We start from the raw sequence: 14,203 nt of genomic DNA, 5'->3' as shown, positions 1-14,203 counted from the left end.
TGTAAAAGACAGCCAAACGGCGTAGGGCCACCATGAGGCCACCGCAGAAACTCTGCGGCTGCCGCACGTTTCTGTCAATTCAGAGGGCGTACGGCCGCCGTATCCTCGCCGTAGAGCAAATGTGACTTAGGCCTTAGGTGGAATTTGTTTCAAAAAGTTTCAGCTCGTTTTAATAAAAACCTTTGAGATATGAGTGCCAACACATTTGGCGAACGGACAGATGAACAGACGGATGGACGGACACCAACGTAATTTTCGAGGGTTTTCGTTAAAAACTCAAGGAACCAAGTAATGCTCGAGAAAAGTTCATATTAAGGGGCGCCAATTTTTTAAATCAAATTAATCACACACATGCACATTATCTTCTGGGTTTTCGTTTTCAAGGAACAAATAACTTTATGTAATGATGGGGTTTAACCTATATATGTCGGGTGCCCCTTCATATGAACTTTTCTAGAGCATTACTTGGTTCCTCTTCAGAACACAAGGGTCATGTTGCCGCATGCACACGAGATTTTTTTTGAATGTGCCTTATTTTCTGTCATCTGACATTTTCCACAAGCCATGGAATGTCCCTTCTTTTCTATAGTTTGCCACATGGCACATACCATATAAAGGGGCTTTTTCTACGCCCCTGGAATTTTCCCCAAGAATATCATGGGTGATGAAGGTTGTGGTCAGGTTTCATCAAAATTGTGTGTGTGTGGTTTTGGAGAAGAAAGCAAATACCTATTTTGGGGGTGACTCCCCCCGCCCCCACCACCCTGGGAGGAATTTTCAGTGCTTGTGTTAAAGTTGCATTCAGAAACCATTCCGTATAAAAGGGAGGGGTGCTTTGTGCTTCCCTTGATTGCTGCAGGAATCTCTGCTTCTAACAACACCACCACGATTGCATTACTTGTACTGCACACGAATGGAACTCAGCTAATAGCTAATGAGCAAAAACTCTCAAAAAATTTCCTCGTCCTCGAAATTGATTGTCCTCGGCATGCAAGAGATATCACTTGAACGGAGAAGTCCTATCCCGATTTTCAACGGTCAAAGAATGCATTATGGCAATAAAAAAATACAATGATGGACATAACTGCCAAAGGTCTCGTGAAACATCAATTTAGCTTGCAGGAGAACAATTTTTGCACGACTGCATTTTGGGTCATCAAAGCACCAAGTTGATCTCCCTTGTAAAACCGTCTGTGATTGTGAACTGTGTTTGTTTTGAGAAATGCTTCTTGTCCTCTCACTCGTTTACCTGACCGCATATAATGAAAGGAGGAATATAAATTGTTGATAAAGATTGATCCTGGAAACCACAGATGCTGGAAAGTTTTATTTATTATTATTAACTCTTCAAGAATCATTTATCCTGTAAGGGACCTTATATTTGTTACGTGTGCAAATATGATGGAAACTTTGACTTCCCCCACCCCAAAGTTGGAGGTTTTCTCTCCCTTGCCTTTACTTTTATCTCCTCCAAACCGACTTTTCCTTAAAGCCACCCTTCTTCCGCACTCCTACTCTGCTTTCTGTATCACCTGCGACCCCTCCTTTTTCTGTCTCAATTTTGATTTTTCTCAATTTAACCCTCTGCCCCACCCTCGTGTTTGGGTAATGAGGACATGGACCATAATCGCGTTGCTGTTACACAATGTATACCTGTGGATTTGGGGAATTTTGCACACAGGTGATTTGAGAGTGATTGCTAAAATGGCGATTAAAAATCTAATACAAAGAACATTATGCAATTTATTTATTTATTTTTATTTCTCTCCATTTATCTATCTGTCAAGGAGAAGTGAATTCTTGCAGAAATTTTTCTGAAAGGCTCACTTGTCTGCTCCTGGATGGGTTTGAGGGTTGTGGAGTAGCGGCTGAAACCCGAATCCTATCCAGGTTCCTCCTGATGACACCATCCTTGCTCTTCACTTATTCGGGTTACTTCTGACGACTCCAATGCATTATTTGGTCTTCAATTTGATGATGTTGGTGCCACAATTTGGATTGGTATGTATGAGTTTGTGCTACAAGCTGTCGGCTCACGTAAACCAAGAAACCTCGTGTGCTGCAATCTGCGAGCCTGTGTGTTTTGCCGTCACGTTTACTCCCACTATAACCACAACTCACCTTTAACCATGTCAGGCATTTTGTAAGACATGCTGGGGTCTTGTATAAATTGCAGCAGTAACTATTTTTATATGAAAGAGCATTAAATGAGAGACCAAGATTGTTTTGATGTGGTCAGGGCTCAAAGTGTGATGTGTGCATGTCTTTGTTTTGCAATTGTCTGCAACAAAAATCTTTGCTCTTTATTTAGTTCTTGTAGGATTCGTACATATTTATTATGTAAAGCGGTACCTTGTAGCTTGAATCAATTCAATTTTGGGGATTGCTCTTTTGATTTTTTTTTTCAGGTGACTTACATAAAGCAGCACAAATGAAGGTGCTTGAGCACACGATCTTTGCCCCGAGCCTTGTTGGTAATGCTGGAGCATGAAGGGTGCCCCTTCTCAGTAAGTACCTGCTTTGTAGTTGCAAGTCCAGCCAATATCAAAACCTCTGCTCGTGTCGTTGCGCAAACTTATTCTGCATGGTTATGTGGGTAGTACTAACAATTAAGCTGATATATGATAGCAATCTGGAAAATTTTAATCTCAACTTTGACCAACTGATAATATACATTTTGGATGAGGAAAGGGAAAGGGGGTGGGGTGGAAGAGAACAAATTATTTTTGAGGAGGGTGGAGTTAAGCAGAGGGCTTAAGGACTGGGAGATGAGAAGGGCAAGCTGGTGAGGATTAGGGGTGGGAGAAAGTATGAGTGGAAGAAATCAAGGAGGTTGTAAAAAGGGAGAGAGATTGGAATGTTTTATGCATTCGCATACATTTCATATTTAACTAGAAGGGCACTCGGTAGAGCGCATATCTCTGCCAGGATGAACAGTTTACATTTTGTATACCACTCTGAGAGGTAGGATCTGAATCTCGACCTGAACCAAAATCTAATCGGCTTGTTCTTGTCACCTACCCAACTCATCCACAACTTTTTGAAATATCATGCTATGTATCGTTTTTGGCCCCATCTATCAATGGTGAAGAATCACTTTGGATATTAAAAATTATTGTATCAGGATCCTGATCTTCACCAAGATCAAATCAATTCGTCTTGGTCACACATCCAACCTGCCCCCCAAATTTCGTCCAAATCAGTCATCAACTTTTTGAGATATCCTGCTCATAGAAAGAGAGACAGACAGGGGTGAAAACATAACCTCTGTCCACCTCCAGTGATTGAGGTAAATATACGTGTAACATGTGGTTATACTTCAGTCGTGATCTCTTGCTGTATAATGACAATTGCCTTTCTTACCTGAACTATATTGACATTAATGTATCATTTGCTGTTTTTATAACGAGTTACTACCCTGACACAAATTTACATCAATGTCATTGGATAATATTCTGGAAAGAATGGTAGAATAAAGTCCTGTGACACATTCTAACAGAGGGAAACTGGCCCACTAGTTTCCTGGCCCTTATCATTGACTTTAGTCTTGATGCCTTGAAACAACCTCATCCAGGATTGTTTTTTTTAACTCCGTTTGTGCAAAAGCCCATAATGAGTGTTGTGTTTGGCCTCTTTTTGAGTAACGATCCCAATAAACGTAGGTCCCAATGGATGGATGGATCCCAATATCGTGGAGGAGGTGGAGATGGGAGAAATTCTGGGGTCAAGTGGCCATAATATAGTAAGCGCAACTCTATTGTTGAGATGTAAAATTCGGGATAGTGGTGTAAGGCTGTTAGATTTCAGAAGGGCAAACGTTGAGGGTATGAGAAGTGATAAGGGAGATTTTGATGGGGTAAAGTTAATAAGTGGGTGGTCTGCATCAGAGAAATTGGAAACCTTCAAGGAGAAAAATGTGTTGGGGGCAGAGTAGGTATACAGTGGCCTTCAAAAGTATTCACCCACCACCAAAGTTTTCACACTTTGATGCCACCTGAGCTTATTAGTCCCCTTCCGGTTTCAGCAGAGGGGACTATTGGTTTGCTTTCTGTCTGTCCATACCACCCACCTGTGGTTTTCAGACTTTTTTCCCCCATATTCAACATATTCAACTGCAACTTGGTACTGGCTTTATTATGATAGATTACAGAAAAAGTTCGGATTTCAGGGCAATTCGTAAATTTTTTGCAGAGTTATGCCCTTTTTGGACGTAGAAAATATCACATCAGAAGGGAACATGTATTGAAAAGCAATTCTCGCTCTTGTTTCATGATGCTTTCAAATCAAACTTAATATATAGAGTCTTCGTAAACTACTCCAAGGTGATAAAGCCAAAAAAGAAAAAAATGTAGATAAAATATGAATAAGTTGGATTGACGGAGAAAATCAGATGATTCTCAGTTGCATCAGTATTCAAACCCTGTACCTAATGAACCATAAACCACTTTGGGAGCAAATTATTTGTTTGAAAGGTTACAAAATAAGTGTAATATGTTTCACTTGCATGTAGTCAGTGGTTTAACTTAAAAATTACGCTCCCCCACTTATCTAAGGAGTTTTAAGGTGCAACTCACCTGGACAACCAAAAAGCAAACATGAAGACCAAGGAGCTTTCCAAAGAAGTCAGACATAAAGTGGTAGAGAAGCACCATTCAGGAGAGGGTTATAAGAAGATTTCAGTCACTCATTATCCCTTTGAGTACAGTGACATCCATCATTAAGAAGTGGAAGACGTATCGTGCCACTCACATTCCACCAAGATCAGGTCGCCCATCCAAACTCAGCAGCCGGGCAAGCAGGAAACTCGTTCGGGATGTCACTGTACATCCAACAATGACTTTGAAAGATCTGCAAGGCTCTATGTCTGAGATGTGGATCAGTGTTTTTCAATCGACAATATCCCGTTCCCTTTACAAAGCTTGCCTCTATGAACAGGTGGCAAAAAGAAGCCATTCCTGAAAAAGATGCATCTAAAAGTTCGTATGTACTTTGCAAAAAAAACATCTCAATGATACTGCAGGCATGTGAAGAAACATTTTGTGATCAGACAAAAGAAAAATTGAACTTTTTGGTCTAAATTCAGTGCTAGTCTGGTACAACAACATCCCTATTGTCAAACATGGTGGTGGCAGCATCATGTTATGGAGCTGCTTTTCATCAGCAGGAACTGTCAAGCTTGTCTGGACAGAAGGGACAATGGACGGTGCAATGTACGGGAGAATCCTTGATGTAAATAAACCTGCTTGAGTTGGCCATTAATCTGAAACTGGGTAGGCGATTCACATTTCAACAGGACAATGATCTGAAGCACAAAGCTAAAGCCACACTGGAGTGGCTGAATAATACCTATCCAATCCCAAAATATGTATCCCAATATTATGGGATGGCATTATGGGTGCTGGGATCACTGCATCACAGCTGGGACCACTGGGCTTTGTTGATAAAGGTGATTTCCTTTCTGTACATTTAGAGGCCCGACTGTCTCATCAATATCATTTTTTATTCTGTTCCTATATGTAAGAGAACATGCAAAGGAACCTGAGGAGGTACTAAGCAGAAGGTGCCCATAGCAAAAGGTGGAGAAGGAAATGTGTATAATTTCTCTTGGAACTGTCAAAGCCATGAACAAATAAGACAAGCAGTCATAGACTGGTACTTACGAAATCGTCAACTTGACCTCTGACCTTGTCTTATAAAAGCGCTCTCAAGAGAAGGTAGCGACGCAAACCAGAAGTTTCTACGATGATTCTGTACCAAACCATCAAAAATCGAATGTTTGACCTCACTGTGACCTTGACCTTTGACCGATTTTGACCAAAATCTAATCAGCACTAGCCATTACCTTCTTGAATCACGTGGTATAATTTGACATTGGTCGCTTCTTCCGTTCTCGAGTCATCGTACCTACAAACAAACACACGAACACACAAACTCACACACACACACACACACACACACACACACACACACACACACACACACACACACACACACACACACACACACAAACAAATGACGGAAGTCATCAATATACTTACGAAATCTTAAGATTTCGTAAGTACTAAACCATAAAAACATTCCCCTCGCACCAACATTGTCATGTTACAAGAAACAAAAGAAGGGCAGCTCCTTCATGTGGACTGAACAACGTGTTTTTCGAAATCTCAGAATATGATAACACAAAGAGAGCTCTGCTAAAATCATGAGACATGACGTGGGGTGTGGTGAGATTAATGTTCCAGAAAACCCAAAACAGCATTGAGATGTACTACTTGCATTATTGTTAACATACATGGTCCTTTCAGCTCGATAACCATTAAAGAAGAGTCGATAACCATGCTCAATACCTGCATGCCACTGGAAAAGGACCCAAATTAACACTCGACTTTTACACTCAACACCCAGACCCAGAGTAGCTCACCACATTTCCAACACCTCAGTTGATACATGAGTAGATGCAATGAAAAAAGTCACAGTACATGGTGTTAAACGACGATGCACCAACCATATATGTGGAGAAAGAAGGAGATGATGATCTTCCTTTATTCAGTCTGGATCTACCTGACTAGGTGGAAGCTGCTGCCATCGCATGGATCAAATTTGACTAATGCTTATGAGCATTGGGTTCAGCAGAGTGACAACTAATAATTATCACAACAAAGTACATCAACACACCTAACGACATAAATCAATCGTAGCAGCCTGTTTGCTAGAAATAAAAGCAATAGGCTCAAGATAACAGTAGAAGTCACAAATGGTGTGACAATGGCGAGGTTTCCACACTATGGTAGGCCAAGCAGACTGTCAAAGACGCACTCCAGCTTTAAGAAGACCATCGAGCAATCCTGTACATAAAATGTGAAAAAAGACATTGAGATATCAGCTCTGCACAACAAATTGGGAACAGATAAGGCCAGACAAGCACGCTGCGATATATTTTTTGCAAGAACTGTAATACCCAGGAGAGACGCACTGTTTCTAAGGTCTGGAACCTTTCTGGTGTAACGCAGGGGTACAACAGAGTCGAAAAGGACTGTGCGACATTAAATCATTGGGTGCAGATGGTCAGAAACTCAGTACTGATGAAGAGAAAGGAACGGCTTTCACGGCAAGACATCTTTGTTAACCGCAGCCGAATGCACACAAGCAAATACAGGAAACCAAGGTACTTTTAAACACAATGGTAGAAAAGGAGGAAGACTGCAACCACTAGAGCTTTCAGGAGCTCAGTTGCAGACAACTGAAACATCCTAAAAAAAAAAAATAGCTCCAGACAGCTCAGATATGCAGAATGCTGAAAGACCAGATCTGATTGAAAAAAAAAATCATGAACTAACCGATATCATATTGCACATAATTGAAGCTGGAAAGGTTCCTTCTGACCGGAGGACTGCAGGGTTGCCATTCTTCTGATGCATGGAAGGGATCGCAGTGAATTAAAAGTGGACTGCACAATCACGATGATAAAGATCTGGGATAGGTTCATGAAAAAAAAAATCAAAAGGTTTGCAGAAACAATTCAGATCATCGAAAAGGAAAAGGTTTACTATTGAAGAGGATGGGTGGGGCCCATCCAAAGCAGTCCTGGTTTTCTTTTATTTTTTTACAGGATTGAGGCTTATGGAAGAACAAGGTAGAACTGGCAGTGGGATAAAAATCGAAGGAATTAATTAACAAGAAAAGAGGAGAGGAGGGAGGAAACTGAAACTATCAAGTAAGTTGGTTGGGTTCGGAAAGGTTAACGGGGTGAATAAAGATCACGGGTCACATAGAGGCAGGCGCCTGAGAGCCTTCTTGTGGCGGCTCTGTTGCGATGCAAGGGTTTGACTTACTTCTTACAAACTCCCATCGCCAACGAATCTTACCCCAGCTCGGATGCGGATGGTTGAACTGCCCAAATTTCTCTCGGCTAGGGAATGTCGGCCATCTTAGTGAAAGCTAAGATTAATTTATGAACTGACCCTGCCCCTCTACCACACCTTTTGGAAAATTAAACTTAGTCTGCATCAGAAAATGAATAGTAATTTTTGGAAAACAATGAGATTTGTAACATAGAATGTGCTGACCCTCTACCCAGATGGCGCAAGTTTTCTCTCGTCAGGAGAACTACCCCGCCGAGGATCAATCTTGCTGGATTCCAAGAGACACGCCAACTTGATTTGGGAGAAACATTGACTCAGGACTATGACCACAACAAATAGTATCCATTGAGCTGGAGAGGCACTTGCCCTGGACCGAATGACAAGGAGCGCCGTTACTAGGAATGTCATTACAATGACTATATAATTGCTCATGTGATCTTGGACACGAGAGGACACTCATGAAGGGGGCAGAGAAAGGAGCTGAGGAGAAGAATATGGCCGTGATTGAGTAAAGGCTGTTTATTTTACACTTGTGGTCCAGATTTGATTTCTTACAAAGACAACAAAGTTGGCGACGAGGACGGCGGCCTCCATTCCCTTATCTGTTCAGTTTCTGGTCTACATGGCAGAACCTGCTATTCCATTATCTACATGGAAGAAAATGTTTGAGAACTACTTACATGTTATCGACTCCACGAGTGAGGTCTGACCTGAGAGATGAAAGTGTACTGTTCTGTTGCACTGTTTGGGGATGGAGGACAAAATCCTTTCTCCACTTCACCAGACATGGGTAGTACTTTTGATTCTGCTTTCGCTGTTTTAAAAAAAGCATTTCATACTGAAAATCAATGTGGTTGCGGAATGTTACAAATTCCGCCAAAGAGCTCAGAGGCCTGATGAGACTGTCGATGAATATGTTTGCGGCCTTGCTTGAATGCTCTGTCGCTTGTGAGTTCGGAGGAATTGAGGAAGGGATGAGACGTGATCAATTGGTTGGAAGTGTTTCGAATACCATGATTTGTGAACGACTGGCGATGAAGCCAAACCTTACTTTAACAAAAGCCGGCAATATCACCTGTCAAATCAAATTGGCATTGCTGAATGCACATCTACTATCGGAATCAGCACTTGTCCAGGCGATCAACATTAAACATACACTTACTTCACCTTCAACACTTGCTGTGAACTTTTCACCCATTAAAAACCACTGTAATTGCTACAGGTGTGGGTCTGCAAACCGCCTTGAGAATGCACCTCCTCAAGTCCCTGCTTTAAAGGTAAAATGTAATGCATGTGGGAAAGTCGGACACTTCTCAAAAGTCTGCCACTCTGCCTAGAAAGATATATTATGTGAGGTTGTAGTGCTTCAACTGACTGTGCTTTACTTGAATGATGTTGTCCCGACAAAAGACAAAATTCTCTGTCATATGCAAGTCAAGACACCTGCTAGACAAACCCACAATGGGAAGCTTTTTTTTTATTGTATACCTTGGTCGAGGCTCGTATGAGAGCAAGCACACAGCTCATAGCAAGGGGGCATGAGACAAGAGGGGCGGGAGTGGGAGGGACAAAACAATGGGGAACAGACACATTAGGTGAACTGTGGAAGGGAGAGGGATGGGGATGGGACGGGGAACATGGCGAAGAGAAGATGGACATTACAGGGACTTTCGGGAAGGAAAGCAGGGGAATTGAAGGAAGTGGGCTTGGGTGGATTATCGAGGGTAGAAAAGATCGAGGATTTGGATGGGGGAAGATAAGAGGTGGTGGTGAACAGCTGTTTTGAAAGCCTGGAGGGAAGAATGGGAAAGAATAGAGTGAGGAAGTTTATTCCAAAGGCGGGAAAAAAGAGGAATGAAAGAGTGAAGATGAGCAGTGATTCGTGATTTTGGTAGTTTTACCAGAAGGGGGTTGTTGGCGGACCTTGAGCGCCCTGTGGAAATGTGGTGGGGACAAATCGCAGAGAGAGCAGGGGGGCGCAAGGCTGGAGAGGAGTCGGTAGAAGACAGAAAGACCACCGACCAACCTGCGGTGATTGAGTGAGAGGCCCAAAGACTCAGCTTCATTGCGGGAGATGCCGATGATCTTAAATGCCCTGGTTTCGACAGCGTGAATCCGAGAAAGGTGGGAGGCAGGAGCACCAGCCCAGAGGGGAGAGCAGTACTCCATCAGGCTACGGACAAAAGCTTTGTAAGTGGTCAGGAGCTCAAGAGGGCCGAGGAAGGACTTGGCATGACAGAGGATTCCGAGTCGGCGACTGGCTTTTGAGGCGAGGTTGGAAATGTGACTTTCCCAGGAAAGGTCATGGCAGATAGTGAGACCCAGAAGCTTGAAAGAAAAGACTTCTTCCAGAGGATTGTTGAGAAAGTGGATGGGGGGGTTTTCTAAACGGTCCTTTCGAAGAGACATAGTGAGAGTGTGAGATTTGTCTGGATTGAAAGACATGTTCCACGTGTTGGCCCAGTTTGTGATTTTATCCAGATCTACAGAGAGCGAGGAAGCTGCTGCTTGCCGGTCTGAGGGATGACAGATGGTACGGCAGAGGGTGGAGTCGTCGGCAAAGAGAAATAGAGGATTTTCCAGAGAGTCCGAGAGATCATTGATGAAAACCAGAAAAAGAACAGGGCCCAGAACGCTACCTTGAGGAACTCCAGCCTGCACAGGAAGAGGGGATGAAAGAACTCCATTTAGGGCCACACGTTGACTGCGACAGGAGAGGAAGTCTGCGAGCCATGAGTGGAGATGGCCTTGAATACCATGGGAAGAGAGTTTGGTGAGTAGGGCAGGGTGCCAGACTGTGTCAAAAGCACGTGATATGTCCAGGGATACGGCTCGGATTTCCTGTCTGGCATTGAGGACCTCCATCCATTGATGGGAGAGCAGAAGCAGCATATCCAGGGTAGAGTGACCTGGTCTGAAACCAAATTGATGATTGGAAATCAAGCCATTGGGGAAGAGGATGGATTTCATGTCTGAAGCGATGATGGATTCCATCACCTTGCTGATGATTGGGAGAAGGCTGATTGGTCTGTAGTTACAGGGATCTGTTTTTGCACCTTTTTTATGCAAGGCAGTGATGTTAGCAGATTTCCAAGCAGATGGCAGATGACCTTGGGCAAATGAGAGGGTGAATAGAAGAGAGAGAGGGTGAGCAAGAGCAGAAGAGCAGGCTTTGAGGACGCGTGGGCTGATGCCGTCTGGACCGGTTGCAGAATCTGACTCGAGGTTTGAAAGCAAGCTCTCCACCTTGTCAGGAGAAAAGGATACAGAGTCCAGGGACAGTTGGGTGCGACTGGGTAAAGTGGGTAGAGATAGTGATGGGTTTTGGACACAAGATTTAGCTGCAAACACCGAGTTTAGACATTCAGCTTTTTCACGTGTGGAATCAGCAGTGCGGCCATTTGAGGTAAGGGAGGGGATGGAGGGGGAACATGCACCAGAAACAGATTTGATTAAACGCCACCAGGATTTTGAGGAGGGAGAGAGGTTTGAGAGTACAGACTTGAGATGAGAAAGATGTTGTTTTCTGGCTCTCCTGAGGGTAGATACACACTTGTTCCGAGCTTTGTGGAAAGAACTGAGATTGCCCTCAGTTGGGTTTGCTTTCCATGAGGCAAAGGCAAGTTGTTTCAGGACAACTGCCTCGCCACAAGCTTCAGTAAACCAAGGGCGGGAGGAAGGGTAGGACAACTGAACACGAGAGGGGATAAATCTGTGCATGAGGGAGAGCAAGTTTCTTTGAAAGAATTCCCAGGATGAGTTGATGTTTGAGAAAGTAGTGATAGGAGACCAGTCTGTAAGTTTGATGGCTGCTCGGAGACCCTGCCAGTCGGCTTGAGTGAAATGCCAGACTCGACGGCGGTGAGGTGGTTCTCTGATAACAGCCAGAGAGATGTCCACTTTGACAAGGACGTGGTTAGAAGAACCGATTGGAGCAAAGGAATAGCAGCAGATATTGTCAGGGAAATTTGTCAAAAAAAATCGTAGATACTCACTCATCAGCCTCTATTCTGCCAGAATAGCTGTACTAGATATTTTTCTGCCCCCCCCCCTTTAACTCACTCTTGTGTTGAATTAGTCACATACTCAAAAGATGACTTACCTGTACTGGGATGCTAACATGCTACTGTTTTTCAAGATGGAGTTATAGCTCCAATCACATTCTTCATAATCAAGTCTGGCTCACCACTGCTCGGAATGGATTTGATCAGTGCTCTGTGATGCCACATTGAAGGCGATTCTGTACTGAACTCGAGTGAACCGTTCCCGTGTGAGAAATACACGCAGATTCTGTGACAACCATTGGGTGTGCAAAGGGGTTCATTGTGCAGAAGGTTAAAGTCTGAAATGATACGGCTCCTGTACAACAAATATTGTGATGGTTTCCACTCTCTGCGAGACAAGCTGTCTCAGATGAACTGAAACAATTGCTGAAGATGACATTATTGAGAAAGTTGACATCTCCCTGGCTATCTCCAATAGTAGTCACTCAGAAGAAATCAGGAGGTATTCCGATGTATATCGATCTGCGGGAGTCCAACAAAGCAACAATTGTGGACTGTCATCCATTGCTTCACGCGGAGGAACTTTTAGTTGAGCATAGAGGTGCTGCAGTCTTTTCAGTGATCGACCTTGGCAGTGCTTATCATCAGGTACTCTTGCACGGTGACAGCTGGAAATTGACAGTTTTTATTACACATGAGAGACTTTTCCGATATTGCAGAGTTTGATACGGCTCGGCATCAGCTCTTGCTGCATTTCAAAAGATGATGACAATTCCTCAGGGATTACCAGGTGTACACAACTCCTGGAAGACGTAATTATTTATGTTCATTCCAAAACTGAGCATGATGCAAACCTCTGTACTGTCCTGCATCACTTGCATGAGGCTGGACCAAAAGTCAACACTGAAAAGTGTTTATTCAATCAAACCAGCCTGTGGTTTCTCAGACATGTCATTTCATAGGAAGGCCTACTTCCTGATTCTGACCACATCGCAGCCATAACTGACACATTCACTCCTCTCGACATTGCTTCCATATGCTCCTTCTTGGGACATACCTATTAGTGCAGTAAATTCCCTCCAAGCTATGTCACGGTTGTTGAATCTGTGTGTGCACTGCTTTGGTATGGGACTGATTTAAATTTTACCTGGACTATTGAAGCTGAGTGGAGTTTCTCTGCTTTAAAGACTGATTATGGAGAGCTCTTCCCTTGCTCTCTTCGATCCAAGCCTTCCTAAAAAACTTTAAAAACCCTCAAAATCTCATCCAATGTGGCACCAAAGCACAATAATCAGCCAACCGGCAAAGGTCAACAACAAACGTATATGCTTACACACCTTTTTTCCTCCCGTGAGTGTAGAACTTGTACTGGGACACGATTTTCCCAGGTTTCGGCTTGTAGCTCGATCAGTTCATCGTAGGTTTTGTCCTTTGGTTTATCGGTGGGAGATGAGGTCCTTCATCAGGGCATACGTTGTGTAGCGACACACTGTGAGCAGAATAACCCGGTGACGATCAGCATATTCTGTCAAACTTGTAGGCGATGAAGTATTTGTTCCAAACGATTGGTGAAATATTCCCAGTCCTCATCTGGTTGGTACTCCAACAGAATCCCCATGGACACCATCGTGAGCAACGCTAAATGGGTAAAGCGCCAAATTCATGACCAATAGTGACGTATCCACTGGATTAAGGGATGAAAGGCAAGATGACACACAAGTCAGAGCTCCACGAACACACTGCACATGCGCATCCAAGTAACTTCACAAAACATGTCAAGGACAAAGTGAATTTACTGGAGATCACGGAGGAGGAGGTGAGGACAGCATTGAAGAGAATGAAGAAGGAAAGAGCATCAGGCATTGATTAGGTGTGTACAGAGATAATTGCAGTGGGAAAGTCTGAGTCATTTGGGTGTTGAATGTATGTATGTATGTATGTATGTATGTATGTATGAGAGAGGGTTCAGTTCCGGAGGAGTGGAGGACAGGGTTAATTGTGGCGATACAGAAGGGGAAGGGTGATGTTCAAGACCCGGGGAAGTACAGGGGCATTCCACTCCTAAGTCATATCATGAAGGTGCTGGAGAAGATTATGGATGGAAGGATAAGGAAGAGGGTGGAGATGGAGATCAGAGAAGAGAAGCAGGCTTTTAAAAAGGGTATGAGGATGATGGATGGGATGTTCATGCTGAGACAGCTGGTAGAGAAGCGTTTGGAGGTGCAAGGTGAAATGGCATCGGGATTTGCGGACCTGGAAAAGGCATACGACGCTGTCCTGAGAGAGATTGTGATGGCGACACTGGACGCTTAGAGTGCCTGAACCAGAAGTCAGGTT

The 14,203-nt window shown here is 43.5% G+C and overlaps 1 protein-coding gene across 1 annotated transcript in view; it reads left to right on the top strand.

Moving 5' to 3' along the window:
* The first annotated feature begins 2,398 nt into the window (after nt 1–2,398).
* CABCOCO1 (ciliary associated calcium binding coiled-coil 1) overlaps nt 2,399–14,203 on the top strand; it is a 52,679-nt gene continuing 40,874 nt past the window's right edge. Inside the window, exon 1 of the mRNA XM_085892399.1 lies at nt 2,399–2,507. Coding sequence (XP_085748525.1) covers nt 2,478–2,507 — 30 coding nt within the window. The 5' untranslated portion in view covers nt 2,399–2,477. The remainder of the gene's footprint in view (nt 2,508–14,203) is intronic.

This window comes from Eptatretus burgeri, chromosome 1 (assembly GCF_056783735.1).
Source record: "Eptatretus burgeri isolate ZD-2024b chromosome 1, Ebu_testis_v1, whole genome shotgun sequence".
Classification (NCBI taxonomy): Eukaryota; Metazoa; Chordata; class Myxini; order Myxiniformes; family Myxinidae; genus Eptatretus; species Eptatretus burgeri.
Note: the sequence above shows the minus strand (reverse complement) of the source record. Positions and strands in the feature narration are given on the sequence as shown.